Genomic DNA, 14,729 nt, shown 5'->3' with positions numbered 1-14,729 from the left:
AACTCCCGTTTCCTAAGTCTTTAGTTCATTCTTCTTTCTGTTACATCATAGTCTCTACATTTCTGTGATGTTACCATTTGCTGAATAGCATCATCAATAGCAGCAGTAACAGCAGTTACTTTTTTTGCTTTTTTGTCCTCAAATTGGGATGCGAAACTTGCAGAAGTCATACTCCAGACTCCCCAACTCTGGCCGTTCATAATCTACACTCTTATTCAACAATGTCACTTGCCTTTCCCTCCCCAGGTATGTGCGGGGTGGGGAGAACAACTCATTTTTTAAGGCTCATCTCAAAAGTAACCTCTTGTAAAATGAAACCTTAAAGCAGCCTTTCCATGGCGGCTTGGCCTTCACCTCTTCCAGAAGCCAGTGTGAGGCTCAGGTCTGTTAGTTGGAAGCATCCTGTCCTGCTCCTGTGATTATTTTTAAATAGCATCGTGTTTCAATCCAGAGTTCCACAGGAGTCATAGGAGTTCTGCCTTCCGTGGGATATCCTGATCTTACTCTTTCAGCCTTCTTCCTTGCCACCTTCACGTGTTACAATGCTTTCTTTACTTATCTTTTCATTGCTATGAGTTCCCAAGAGAGGGACCCTATCTTATATATCCTTTATCTCCTAGTGGGCCTTGTATATTAGGGCTTTATAAATATCAGTGGAATTGAATTAATTTTGGGGAAATAAAGAAGTTTATGCCAGATAGATACCTGAATTTGAAAATGTGCTGATACTCTATACTGCTGTAGGCTGTGAGGAACAAAAGGTTTTGGTACACTGTACATGAGCAAAGGTGGCAAGTAGAGGGTTCAGAGCCAAAGGCATTTGATAGCAAAGTGTTTCTGGAAGGGATGATTTTGTCCTGAAAGGTAAGGTATGATTTGACGGAGAGGAAGTTTAGAAAGCACTTAAGATTGAAGGAATGATCTGCTGAGAAGTGGGAAAGCACAGTTATGATCAGAAAATCTATTTTATTGTTTATCAGTTCTAAGAAGTGTCTTTGTTTTAGGGAGAAAAAGTGGGTGACTGTGGGTGACACGTCCCTTAGGATATTTAAGTGGGTTCCCGTGACAGACAACAAGGAGGTAAGTGTGGAAGAAAATCGAAACAACAAAAAGGTAACGTCTCCTTTCTTTCTTTGATTGCCTCTTAATTATAATGGAATGTATTTTCCCAGAATTGAGTTGAAAATACTTCAAGGCATCCTCTGTCATTGGTCCACGCAAAGCCTCTTATTTTATTATTCCCTCCCCTTTATTCCCTTTCCTTAACCCATTCCTCTTTTCCAGGGCTTGACAAACTACAGCCCAGGCCTGCTCCCTGTGATTCAATATAGTTTTATTTGAACACACCTATGCCTGTTTGTTTCCTTATTTGTGGCTGCTTTTGAGTTGTAATGGCAGAGCTGAGTAATTGCCATAACACCTAATGGCCTGCAAAGCCCAAGATATTTATTATCTGGCCCTGTAAGAAAAAGTTTGTGGACTCCTGCTGCCCACTGTAGTTTATTACATCATGTGTTTAATATGTATATATGCCTTTCTAATTCCTCTTCCATGGGTTTATTTGGACACCTGTATATTCTTTTTTTTAAAATTTTTGTCTGCATTGGGTCTTCGTTGCTGCGCACGGGCTTTCTCTAGTTGTGGTGAGCGGGGGCTACTCTTCGTTGCAGTGCGCGGGCTTCTCACTGCGGTGGCTTCTCCTGTTGTGGAGCACGGGCTCTAGGCGCGCAGGCTTCAGTAGTTGTGGCGTGTGGGCTCTAGGGTGAGTGGGCTTTAGTAGCTGTGGTGTGCGGGTTCAGCGGCCGTGGCTCGCGGGCTCCAGAGCGCAGGCCCAGTAGTTGTGGCACACAGGCCCATTTGCTCCGCGGCATGTGGGATCTTCCGAGACCAGGGATGGAACCCGTGTCGCCTGCATTGGCAGGCGTATTCTTAACCACTGTGCCACCAGGGAAGCCCAACCAGTATATATTCTTAACAGCAATATGAGTTCTCACTGCTCCAAATCCTCATCAACAGTTGGTATAGTTAGACTTAATGTATTAAGATATCTCATTGTGGTTTTAATTTGGTGATTAATGATGTAATTACTAATGAGATGGAGAATCTTTTCAGCATCCTTTTGGATTTCCTCTTTTAAGAAGTTCCTATTTAAGTCTCTTTGGCTGTGGTCTTTTTCTTAGGACTTGTAGGGATTCTCTGTGTTGTGGACACATACTCTTTATTGATTAAATACTATCTGTACCTTTTTCCATTCCATGGCTTGTCTTTACACTCTGTTTATGCAGGCTTGAGTAACAGAAGTTTTTTGTTTTTGTTTTTTAATTTTATTTTTGGCTGCATTGGGTCTTCATTGCTGTGAGCAGGGGCTACTCTTTGTTGTGGTGCGCGGGCTTCTCCTTCTGGTGGCTTCCCTTGTTGCAGAGTGCGGGCTCTAAGCGCACGGGCTCAGTATTTGTGGCTCACAGGCTCTAGAGCGCAGGCCCAGTAGTTGTGGTGCATGGGCTTAGTTGCTCCGCCGCATGTGGGATCTGCCTGGACCAGGGATCGAACCTGTGCCCCCTGCATTGGCAGGCGGATCCTTAACCACTGTGCCCCCAGGGAAGTCCCGAGTAACAAGTTTTTAATTTTAATATAGACAAAATAATTTTTTACTTTATAATTAGTGCTTTTAAACTTTTTTTTTTTTTTTTTTGCTGTACGCGGGCCTCTCACTGTTGTGGCCTCTCCCGTTGCGGAGCACAGGCTCCGGACGCGCAGCCTCAGCGGCCATGGCTCATGGGCCCAGCCGCTCCGCGGCATGTGGGATCTTCCCGGACCAGGGCACGAACCCATGTCCCCTGCATCGGCAGGCGGACTCTCAACCACTGCACCACCAGGGAAGCCCTATAATTAGTGCTTTTAAATGTCTTAAATCTGTTCCTTCTTTGAGGTCACAAAGGTATTCTTCCATATAATCTTCTACAGTCTTGTTATCCTGTTCCCATTTATAACACACCTGGAGTTGATTTTCGTGTATTTTGAAGTAGGGGCCCAATTTCATTTTTTTCCATGTGGGTATGCATTTGTCCCACCACTTGAAAAGACTGTTTTCCTCCTGCTCTGTAGAACCAACTTTGTCATATTCCAAGTGTCCGAATATGGGTCTGTTTGTGTGTGTTGCCTCCAGCTTTTTTTGGTAGCACAGATGACTCTGGTGGACATTCCTTAAACCATTGTCCTTGAGGACTTGTGGGAGGTTTTCTCTGGATTAGATGCCCAGGAGTGAGATTTCTCTGTTACTGGCTGTACATACATGATTGTTTTGACTAGATGCTGGCTGTCAGAGCTCTCTCCTGAATAGCTGCACCCGGATACTTAGTACACTTCCCCAGTTGTGCTGCAGGGCTCCCGTTTCCCACATCTTCAGCAACATCTGATATTATCTAACTCCTAATTCCTAAGTCCTGCCAATCTGATAGACGTAAAGTGGTATCTCTTTGTTTATTTTGCATTTCTCTGAACACTAGGGAGGTTGACAGTTTTATCTCTTCAGATTTACTTTTTATTCATTTAGATTTCCTCTTTTCTGATTTCTTTTTTTTTGCCCTGAGGCTTGTGGGATCTTAGTTCCTCAACCAGGGATTTAACCCAGACCCTCGGGCAGTGAAAGCACAGAGTCCTAGCCACTTGGACTGCCAGGAAATTCCCCTCTGATTTCTTGTATTTTCCTTGTTCTTGGATTGGGTTTCCTCTTTACTTTTCTGATTTGCATGGCTTCTTTGATTGATATTCTAGATATTCTAAAAGACACCGTGTCTTCTTTTGATTTGTGTTTCCCTGGTATGTCTTGTAATTCTGTTTTTCTCTGTTTTACATTTTTCTGCTTATTGGGCATATTGGGATTAGATTTAGCTGTGGGTGACAGAAAACTCAAAGTAGTAATGGTTTAAAAAAGTTTTCTTTTATTCTTAGAGGAACAGAAATATGCAGTCTAGGACCGGTGTGGCACTTCCACTCTAAGAGTCCCCAGGGACCCAGGTTTCTTGCAACCTTTCTGTTCCTTTTTTTAAAAAAATAAATTTATTTATTTATTTTTGGTTGCATTGGGTGTTCATTGCTGTGCGTGGGTTTTCTCTAGTTGTGGAGAGAGGGGGCTACTCTTCGTTGCGGTGTCGGGCTTCTCATTGCGGTGGCTTCTCTTGTCGCAGAGCATGGGCTCTAGGCCCACGGGCTTCAGTAGTTGCGGCGCGTGGGCTTAGTTGCTTTGCAGCATGTGGGATCTTCCCAGACCAGGGCTCGAACCTGTGTCCCCTGTGTTGGCAGGTAGATTCTTAACCACTGCGTCACCAGGGAAGTCCCACCTTTTTTTTTTAAATTTATATTTAAGAGATTAATGGTTCTCTATTCATTTTACTTTATTTCTATTGTGGTAAAATACACATATCATAAAATTTACCATCTTAACCGTTTTTTAAGTGTACAGTTCAGTAGTGTTGAATACATTCACTTTGTTGTGTAATCCATCTCCAGAACTCTTCATCTTGCAGAGGTAAACTCTATATGCATTAAACAATTGCCCATTTTCCTCTGCTTCATGTTTGACCTTGTATCCAAGTTTGAGCTCCAGCCATCATTCAACACATTCAAGTTCAAGGCAGCAAGAGAGTGGAAGGATGGGCAAATGGTATTTTCATGAATTTAAGGAGTTTCCTAGAAGTCTCCTCAGGACATGTATACTAACTATGTGTGTTCATAATAGCTGTGGCACATTTAGGGGCTGGAAAGGCCGTGAAAATGTCACCATCTAAACACTCTACTTATGGGGACAAGGATTTCTGCCATGATACACTTTCTTTTTTCTCTTCACCTCAAATTCACTTTCAAATTTTTCTTCCGATTTGAAAGTTCCACATTTTATTTTTAATTTTTTTATTGGCTATCTCTAACCTAATAAGACTTACACTTACTATTTTTCTGTATCAGTGTATAACGCTTATCAAAATCTGTGTTTCCCCTCAGAGCCTGAACACATTTTTAACCACCCCTGGTCTCTACCCCCACTTTCATTCCTGCCCTCTCCTTAGTTTTCAGTGGAATTTCAGGTCAGATATTCTGTTCAGATATTTCTGTTTTTACAGACATTTCTTGTTTTAGTCATTGCTTAATTAGACAAAGTAAACATTACTAATTATTTACTAACCCTTTGTACCTATTTATTATTGCTTTTTCTTAGATTCATTTCTTTTCTTGCTGGAATACACCCTTCAAGAGTTTTGCCAAAGAGGGCTTGTGTGGAGAAAACTTTCTGAAAATATCTTTGTTTTACTTTCATGTTTAATTGATCATTTTACCTGTATATGAAATTCTAGGTTAAAAATTATTTTCTTTCAACATTTTGAAACTATTACTCAATTGTTGTGCTTCTGGTTTTCTGTTGAGAAATCTGATGTCAGTCTAATTCTTGATTTCTTTGTAGGTGATTCTTTTATATTCCTGGAAACTTTTAGAATTTCTTCTGTTTGACCTGGAACTTCTGTAAGAATATCCTGTAATGTGGACATCTAGCTTCATTTCTTAACTTTTAGTTTGTTTCATCTCTTTATTCTGTCCTCATATATTCTGACTTCTCAACCCAGTTTTTTTTTTTTTTTTTAATTTATTTATTTATTTACGGCTGTGTTGGCTTTTCGTTTCTGTGCCAGGGCTTTCTCTTGTTGCGGCTAGTGGGGGCCACTCCTCATTGCAGTGCGCGCGCCTCTCACTATCGCGGCCTCTCTTGTTGCGGAGCACAGGCTCCAGACGCGCAGGCTCAGTAATTGTGGCTCACGGGGCTAGTTGCTCCGCGGCATGTGGGATCTTCCCAGACCAGGGCTCGAACCCGTGTCCCCTGCATTGGCAGGCAGAGATTCTCAACCACTGCGCCACCAGGGAAGACCCTCAACCCAGTTTTTGCTCATTAATCTTTTCTTCAGCTCTATTTCTGCTAATAAACTCGTTCACTTAATTGTTTTTTCTTTTTTTCCACGCTGTGCAGCTGGCTTGTGGGATCTTAATTCCCTTCCCAGGGATCAAACCTGGGCCCCAGGCAGCGGAAGCGCTGAGTCCTAACCACTGGATTGCCAGGGAATTCCCTCATTCACTTAATTTTTATTTTGAACGAGTTTATTATTCACACCAAATTTCCTTTGTTGTTGGTTGTTCAAAACAACTTTCCAGTGTCATCCTTATCTTTCTGAGGAGATTTGCTATGTTTTATTTCAATTCTTCTGTCCCACTAGTCTGCTTCTTCTGGTATAGCTTGTTCTGTTTATTGTCTTTCATGGTGCTTGTTTTCCTCCAGTGTCTGGTTAGTTTTTTCTGTGCACTCATCTTTTATTCCTTTTGACTCTGAGCTGCATTGGCTAGAAATGTGTAACCGTGTAACCGAGGCTTTGTGTTCCCTCCTCTAAATGGATTTAGGGGATGGGATTAGCCTCAGGGTTCAGCCTTTCCCTTTTCCCCTCTCATCTTCCCTTGCCTCCCAGGGAACTCCCTAGTACCAGTCTTCCACGTGCTGCCTTTATCTGGGAGCAGCCGTCCTTGTCCAGCCCAAGGACTTGGTGGGTGAAAGTTAGGGGCGGCTCTGGAGTCACCCTTTGTTTTTCATCTAACCCTGGCTCTGGTGATGCCAGTACCCATAAGGGCCAAAGGTCAGGCTGCTAGATCTCTTGGGTAGTGTGTACATGTGGGGGAAGGACACTGCCAGCAACCCCCTCCCCATTTCTCACATGTAAGACCCTGGCGCTTTCCTATTTCAAGTTCTCCTGCCCAGGACTCAGTTCCTTTTGTCTCTCCGAAGGGCTTCTTACAGTGTTTGTGTTGGTTTCTGAGCTGGGCCCTGAGGTCCATCGGTTTATCTACCTTCCAGTGGTCCATGATAGTGTGCCATCTTCTAAGGTACTGGCATAGACCAGTTAGGTTAGGAAAAATAGAAAATGACCAAATTGGTAAAGAAAAAAATGTGAAGGACATAAGGGAGTGCGGCACTGCTGATGGGAGAGTAAATTGGGACAAACTTTCTACAGGTGAAGTTGATCGTATATGTATACTTAAAAGCTTAATTAACCAGATGGTGGGAATCCTTTCACAGTGTATATGTATATCAGATTAACCCAGGGTACGCTTTAAATATCTTACAATTTTATTTGTCAGTTATACCTCAGTAAAGCTGAGGGGGAAAAAGCTTTCAGAATATTTATGCCTTTGATCTAGAAGTTTTATCTCTAGAAATTTATCCTCAGGACATAATCATGATGTGTACAAGGTATATCTATAGTGTTGAGCATCACAATATTATTGTTTGTGGTATTTAAAAATTGCAAGCAAAATGAAGATCTTATTGTAGAGAATTCATTAAGTTATTGTGCACCTGTATATCGTAAAGCTTTGTAACCATTATAAAAGATGGTATAGAAGATTATTCAATGGCATAGAAAAAAACTTTTTTATTTTTTAGGAAGTTGCATATTTTATTATTAAACTGTTTCTTATTTTCCTGCAAGGCTGTTGCTTCACTGTATAAAAATAGCACAAGCAAACACAGTATATTGCAAAATTAACATAGTAATGTTCTTAATTGGACACGATACAACTAACAAACTTTTCTCCACTGCCATTTATTTCCAGTGGCAATTTCATTGAGTCTTTTGACCTAAATCCAGGGATGGCTGTAAGCAAGTTATTTATATATATATATATATATATATATAAAATATATAGTTAAGATAACAATGTTATCCTTGAATTACATAATTTTTATAACTAGTTTTACCACAGATAATTTCAGGAATTCTAAATATTATAACTGGAGACTAGCCTAAAAATCATAGGGTGTTGTGAAAAAGATGCAGAGTGTTTATCAGAAATCATGAGGAAGTTAAGGGGTATTTTCTTCAGGCAACATTGTTGAAAGTCGTTTCTTTTGCTAAAAGTTGCCTTTTTTTTTTTTTTTTTTGCGGTACGCGGGCCTCTCACTGCTGTGGTCTCTCCCGTTGCGGAGCACAGGCTCCGGACGCGCAGGCTCAGCGGCCGTGGCTCACGGGCACAGCCGCTCCGCGGCATGTGGGATCTTCCCGGACCGGGGCACGAACCCGTGCCCCTGCATTGGCAGGCGGACTCTCAACCACCGCGCCACCAGGGAAGCCCTAAAAGTTGCTTTTTAAAAATCTATCCACCACTAATTTAAGACAGCTATGCTAGATTAAGTTGTTTCCAACTAGTTTATTTAGGGGTTCCATGTTCACTCCTCAATAGATTTTATGTATTTCTCATATGCTTCCTCACTCATTAGTTAATCTAGTTCTGAAGGCTTACTGAGTGTCATCTTGATCAGCCAACCATCTTCATAACAAGATTTGTTGACAAGTCCTGGATTTTCTGCTAGAGCTTCATTATTTTCTGTTACGTCTCCTGATAGAGGAGAATGGAGTTCACTCGCAGCTTTCACACTTTCCAAAGCACCAAATTCTTCGTTTGTTCAATTTTGTCCCAACTTCAGGCAGACTACAGTAAACAACATCTCCCAAAGCTTCCTGTGCAGAATTGCTGATTCCCACTGTTCCAACATCATTTTCTGTTGTTACCCATTCATGTTTGTCTGTGAATTTACAACCTGACAGCAGAGCGGGTCCGGTGAGCAGCGCCCGGTCGGTGCCTGCCGCAGTCCCCAGGGCCACAGTGGGCAGGGCGTGTTGGGCACAGAGGTGGTGCGCAGGCTGCAGACTGTGGCCCGCACGCTCCGCACCACTCGCAGCACCATGTTCACAGAGAAAAATGTTTTTAATATGGTGAATGGGGGAGGGGGAGCAAGTTATAATGCTGAATCATGAGCCATTTTCATACAGATGTATGTTGTATCGGTTGTCTCGGGTTGTACAGGTGATTTTCATTTCTTTTTCTGTATTTTCAGAATTTCTTATAGTGAATGCATATTTTATGTGAGCCCAGAATCATTAAAATAAAGATAAATGAGAGATCAGAAAAAAATAATGATAAAGCCAAATGTTGGCATGGGTGCCGTGATGCTCGTACTCCAAATATATTGCCAGCCTCCTTGTAGAGAGTGGTGGGTGAGCCACAGTATATTTTAAGAAAAATATGTTTAGTTTATACTTTTTGATCTAGAAGGAATTTTTTTTGTGAATTTAGTCACATAATCCAGGAAAAAGTGAAAGTTGAGCATTGTGGGTTTATTCCTACTAGCAATAAACAAAAACAATCCTAAATCAGGTAAAGCTAAATGTCCACTAGTTGAGTAGTGATTAAGTGATTATGATATCTGGAATATCGTGCAGCTAGTAAAAATCATGTTTATGTAGCCTCTGCAGTAAAATGGTAAAGTGTAATTACATTAAAATTATGTCTGTATATGAAAAAATGAAGGGAAGGACTGCATGTATGTGTACAGTTGATTTATTGCCGAGCTAGTATTGAGAGTATTAAGAAACACTAAGTTGTATTACTAGTACGATGCACGTACAATAAATAGGCAAGTATAAAAAGTATGAATTAGTAAATTTGAGATTATTCAGATTTGAACTTTTGGCTCTTGGGATGCTCTCATTTGCAAATGCTTGGATTGATGATTTCCTGTCCTGTGGATTATTTCCTTGTTTGTTGCAAGCTAGTGCTTACCTTCCCACTGTGGTTCCCCCACATGTGTAACCTGCATCCTGCTTGAAGGCAGAGGTGGACATGGGAGATCATTTTGAGTGGATGTGGTGGATTGGTGAGGAATAGAGCTAGCAGGGGCCCCTTGTCCTGTCACTGCTTGCATTACATATAAAGTGACTCCTTCCTTTGTCCAGTCAGAGGTCCTTTCTTCTTTCACTTATTTTTCTTCCCTACTGTGCTACTAAAACAGGGATCTTTCTCAAATGGGTATTTGGTGTTTCTCACCCATGCCTGTAGGGAAGGACTGGATAGAGCATTCTCATCAGGGCAGAAAGCAGAAGAGTCCTACAGGGAGCTCTAGTGGAAGACATGTATCTGCCTCTCACTTGCGATTCATGATATTAGCACTGGGAGGGTCCATTTTACTGACAGAGACACTGAGGCCTGGGGACACCTTGTCCAGGATCCTGTTATTCCTCGGGTCCTGGATTCTGAAACCGCTGTTGTTCCTCCTGTTCCTAATCCAGACCTCTCTGGTGTCTCAGCACCTTCTCTCTCTGTGAGTCTTCTGCTTGGCTCTGTCATATTCCTCTTTTTTTCCTTTTCTAGAAAGAAAAGTCAAAATCGAACAGTTCAGCAGCCCGGGAACCTAATGGCTTTCCCTCTGATGCCTCAGCCAATTCCTCTCTCCTTCTTGAATTCCAGGGTGAGTTGCATCCATATGTCTTCCTTGCAGGAAACTGAAAATTTAGATGACCCATTAATAATCAGAAGAATAGTCTGTGTGTCATTTCAGTGCCTACTGTTTTGCTGGTATCTTCCTGGGCACTTTATGGAAGCCTTTTCATTTAAACCTCACAATAACCCTGCAAGAGAGACCACAGTCTCCTCACTTTCCAGTTACGGAAACTGAGGCTCAGAGAGGTGAGGTTACATATCTAAAGTCATATCACTTGTAGGTGGCAGACCCCATGGTGGGTCCCGGTTTTCTGGATCAGAAGCACTTTTCTTTAGACTGTGTATTTGATGAGAGTGCCTCAGAGGAGACCCCCTCCCCCCCCATGCCGGGGCATCTACCCATCCACCCTTAGCCCAAGCTCTGCCTCCTAAACCAGTCTTCGGTAGACGTCCTGCCTGAGTCAGCACTACACTCATAACATTACCTTTTATACCTGTGTGGCAGCTACTGTTTATGAAGCACTTTCACTTCAGTTTCTCATTGTTATCTTTACATTAGCCTGTGATATAAACCAGGCAGTTATCATCATCCCTATTTCAGAAAACTGATGCTTGGAGAAGAAAAGTATTTGCCTGAGCAGAAGAGTGACAGAGCTTTATTCTTTTTTGTGATAAAATGCTACTTCCATTTTAGTATAGAAGGTGGTGGTCATTGTAGGATAAAGACTAGAAAGGGCTTACAATTTTCTCTTCGGAACTAGACTGGGAGCGACCAGGTATCCCCTCCTCACTTCTCCCCCAACCCCTGCAAGGTCAGTGTGGTACAGGAAGAGAATACAAGGGAAATGTTCTCTAGCTGTGTGAGATGTTCCATCATAAAGCTCTGGGAGACAATGGGAGGCTCCATTTCCTCAGTCTGGCCCCTATCTTATCCTTTTTGTTCATTGAACATTTAATGAACTCCTACTATGTGCCAGGTACTGTGTACTGCACTGGAGATTCAAGGACCAGTAAGCCACAGGGCCTGCCTGCACAGAGTGTAATGGAGGGAGACTGGTGTGTAATATAGTAAATGCAGGTGTGCACAGGAAACAGCAGGAGCATAAAAGAGAGGGTGGTCATTTCCACCCAAGGGAGCCTGGACACGAGGCTCTGTGGAGGAGGTGATGCCTGAGCTGAATGTTGGCATGTCTAGGGGCTTTGCAGGAAGACCGGAAAGAGCATGTCATAGCAGACGCTGGTACTTGAAGCTGCTCTTAGGTTAGAGTCCAGTTTGGCAGGAGCCAGGGTACATGGGGAAGAACAGCAGGTGGTGAGCCTGGAGATCAGAAGGGAGTTTGTAGGTTGGGATAGGGCCATCTCGTGGGCAGTGGGGAACCGACAAGGGTTTAGAAAGATCATTCTGGCAGTGGTATGAGGTCCAGTGGGGGTGCCTGAGACTGCGGGAAGGGCAGTTGGGTAGCTGTGGCTGGAGGCCAGGCGAGAGATCATGAGGGCTGAGCTGAGGCCACGGGGAGAGGAAGGAATGGGCACAGGCCGAGTCAGGGCAGTGGGTGGGGCAGATTTGGTGACTGGCTGCTGGAGGTCAGGGAGAGGAAGGCCCTGCTGACTCTGTATTTTTAACTTAGGTGGTGACTTTAAGCCTTCAGACAGCGCTTCCCAGGTGGGATCCCACGGTCCTTGAGGCGGTGAGATGGAGCCTAGGCAGGTGCAAGGGCCCAAGCTGACCACCTCCAGACACTATCACCCTCCTTCAGACAGCCGAGAATAGCAGACAGACTCTCATTTTCTACACCTCTTGTATTGTGAGAAAGGTTGAGAGGCACAGATGTGTTCCTCCCTTCACTGGACAGTGGGAAAATACCAGGTCCCAGCTATAAGTGGTGGATAATAAAGAAGGGATTAATAAGCATATCTTGACCTTCCTGAAATATAAATGTTGCATAAACTTAAAGATTCTGGCTGCATCTTGTGGTGCTTAGAATATGTGTCATAAGATAGAACATGCTTAAATTAATCAATTTAGACTCTTGTTGGTAAGTTGCAGTGCACAGAAGCCCCGAGAATGTCTGCCTTTGGTTCAGAGGCTGTTTACAGCCGTGATCATTGTGTGCCTGGCTGTGTCCACGCTGTCTGCAGAGACACCAGGCCCTTGGCTCTGTACTGAATTACTCTCAAAAGTGACCACCCTCAGCTGTTGCCTTTGTCATGTTTGGTTTTCAGATGAAAACAGCAACCAGAGTTCCGTGTCTGATGTCTATCAGCTCAAGGTGGACAGCAGCACCAACTCGAGCCCCAGCCCCCAGCAGAGCGAGTCCCTGAGCCCAGCGCACACCTCCGACTTCCGCACAGATGACTCCCAGCCCCCCACCCTGGGCCAGGAGATCCTTGAGGGTGAGTCTCTGTTGGCCCCAATGAGCGTCTTGGAGGGGCCTTGCTCTTGCTCTTGATGTTTCTCTTCTTTAGAGTCACAGGTTAGAGAATTTGCCCCAGAGCTGGCAGCTTCAAGCCGTTTGTCAATTGTTTGAGGCTATTTTGGGAATGGTTTTATTTTCGCCTTTCACAGAATGAAGAAAGAAAACAGCAACACAACTGAGCGCCAGGCTCTCTGTAAGGAAGGCACTTTTCATATTTGATGCCTGGTATGACTCTCTCAAAAACCCCATGAAATGGCAGCTGTTATCTCCATTTTACAGATGAGGAAGTAGTCTTAGAAAAGTTCAATTGCTTGGCCATGATCACACAGCTAGTAACTTGTGGAACTGTGTGTCTCATTTCATTCCTTCTAACTTCGGAGCTCGTGCTCTTTGCACTAGATGCTGCGAATTTCTTCTTATAATGTATATTGATTCTGCGGCCTGTGTTGCCCCTTCACCAAGGCGTCTCCACATAGCTTGCAGGAGCACTCCCCCAGCTTGGGGCAGAGATCCCATAGGAGTCTCCTGCCTCAGGAGGCCCTTCAGCTACGCCGACCTTGCTTTTGCAGAGCCCTCCCTGCCCGCCTCAGAAGTTGCTGATGAACCTCCCACCCTCACGAAGGAAGAACCAGTTCCATTAGAGACACAGGTAAGGAGGTGCTTTGGGTTTCCCAGTTTCTAAGAAAAAAGTGAGGGCTCTGTTAATGTGCACTGGCTCTATAGCACGGGATGTGCTGTAGTTGGGAAGGCAGCACGGACGCTGGGCTCCAGGTTATAAGGTAGGGGAAGAGGTTTGGTTATCTGTGAGACAGTGGGGGATGGACTTCCGGGTTGTAATTAGGGTAGAAGGGGAGGTCTGTTTCAGAAGGATGGCCCTGTGATTCCATGCCCTGGCTGCTTCTAGATTGCTGAGGAAGAGGAAGACTCAGGTGCGCCTCCCCTGAAACGCTTCTGTGTGGACCAGCCCGCAGTGCCACAGACAGCGTCAGAAAGCTAGCACCACCCTGGCACCCTTCGCCTCCTGGCCCCAGGCCTCTCTTGCATTCTGGTTCTGGCTGTGCTGTGCTGCTGGGCTAAGGGCAAGCACTGGGCTCCAGAGCCTGCACATAGGAGCCTTCTGGGCTGGAAGGCTGACATAGGACTGGGGGTCGTAACGTCATCTTCCCGTCCCTGGCACCTGTGTCTGCTTGATCCTGAGAAGAGGAGCACTCCTGTCCTTTTTGCACCCCAAGTAGGCTGGAGCATCGGCCACTCCAGGGTTCATCTGTCACCTCCAGGTAGCAGTCTCTGCTCCGGAACCTCTGGACTGAGCTGCTGGTGCTTCTACAAGAGGAAAGAGATGTGGAAGGCATCCTCTAGAGAAGAGAGTGCCTAGGGCTTACTTGAATTGAATGGAGACTGTAGATTCATGGACTTTCGCATAGGGCTAGGGGCCCTGTAGGCTGCTGTTGGAGAATGCCTGAGTAGACTCCGGAGGCAAGGGAAGGGCTTCGCTCCATGAGAGGGTGGAAAAGTCCATATAGATTTCTTGCTATCCTGGCACTTCTGCCCATTCCTGAGGTTATCCTGCCTCTCATGGGCTCTCTGGCTGCTGACAGTCCTTTGTCCCCCACTGTAACCATCCCCTTCCCCCAACAGACGCGCGCGCGCGCGCACACACACGCACGCACGCACGCACGCACGCACGCGCAGCTTTTGTTGTTTCCACCTGGACATTTCATTCCAGCATCCCCTGCCTCCCGCCACGGTCCCCAGCACTCCTGCCGCAAACTCTGCCCCAGCAAGAATTTGAGGTTCTGACAACAGCACCCATTCCCACAGTACTCCTTCAGCTCAGACTTTCTAGAAAGTTCCCTTTTCTTTGAAATCTGCATGTTTAATTGAACCTCGTGATTTTATTTTTCGTTTCAAAAAAGTTTAAGAAAATGGAAATGGGCAACAGTGAGTGAAGACATATTTTAGCACCGAATAGAATATTTTTAAAATTAAACTATTTGAAATATG

The 14,729-nt window shown here is 44.3% G+C and overlaps 2 protein-coding genes and 1 pseudogene across 2 annotated transcripts in view; 2 read left to right on the top strand and 1 right to left on the bottom strand.

Moving 5' to 3' along the window:
• TBL2 (transducin beta like 2) overlaps window positions 1-1,080 on the top strand; it is a 21,604-nt gene extending 20,524 nt beyond the window's left edge. The window contains exon 8 of the mRNA XM_004310806.4: window positions 1,005-1,080. The gene's annotated coding sequence lies outside the window, so the exon portion shown is untranslated. The remainder of the gene's footprint in view (window positions 1-1,004) is intronic.
• Window positions 1-14,729, top strand: part of BCL7B (BAF chromatin remodeling complex subunit BCL7B) — a 16,803-nt gene extending 2,074 nt beyond the window's left edge. Inside the window, exons 2-6 of the mRNA XM_033839452.2 lie at window positions 1,005-1,080; window positions 10,240-10,336; window positions 12,532-12,702; window positions 13,295-13,374; window positions 13,630-14,729. Of these exons, the coding sequence (XP_033695343.1) occupies window positions 1,005-1,080; window positions 10,240-10,336; window positions 12,532-12,702; window positions 13,295-13,374; window positions 13,630-13,722 (517 nt within the window). The 3' untranslated portion in view covers window positions 13,723-14,729. The remainder of the gene's footprint in view (window positions 1-1,004; window positions 1,081-10,239; window positions 10,337-12,531; window positions 12,703-13,294; window positions 13,375-13,629) is intronic.
• Window positions 8,258-9,209, bottom strand: LOC109547726 (glycine cleavage system H protein, mitochondrial-like; annotated as a pseudogene).

The sequence above is a fragment of the Tursiops truncatus genome, chromosome 15 (genome assembly GCF_011762595.2).
Source record: "Tursiops truncatus isolate mTurTru1 chromosome 15, mTurTru1.mat.Y, whole genome shotgun sequence".
Taxonomy (NCBI): domain Eukaryota; kingdom Metazoa; phylum Chordata; class Mammalia; order Artiodactyla; family Delphinidae; genus Tursiops; species Tursiops truncatus.
The sequence above is the reverse complement of the archived record's forward strand: the minus strand, read 5'-3'. Positions and strand labels throughout refer to the sequence as shown.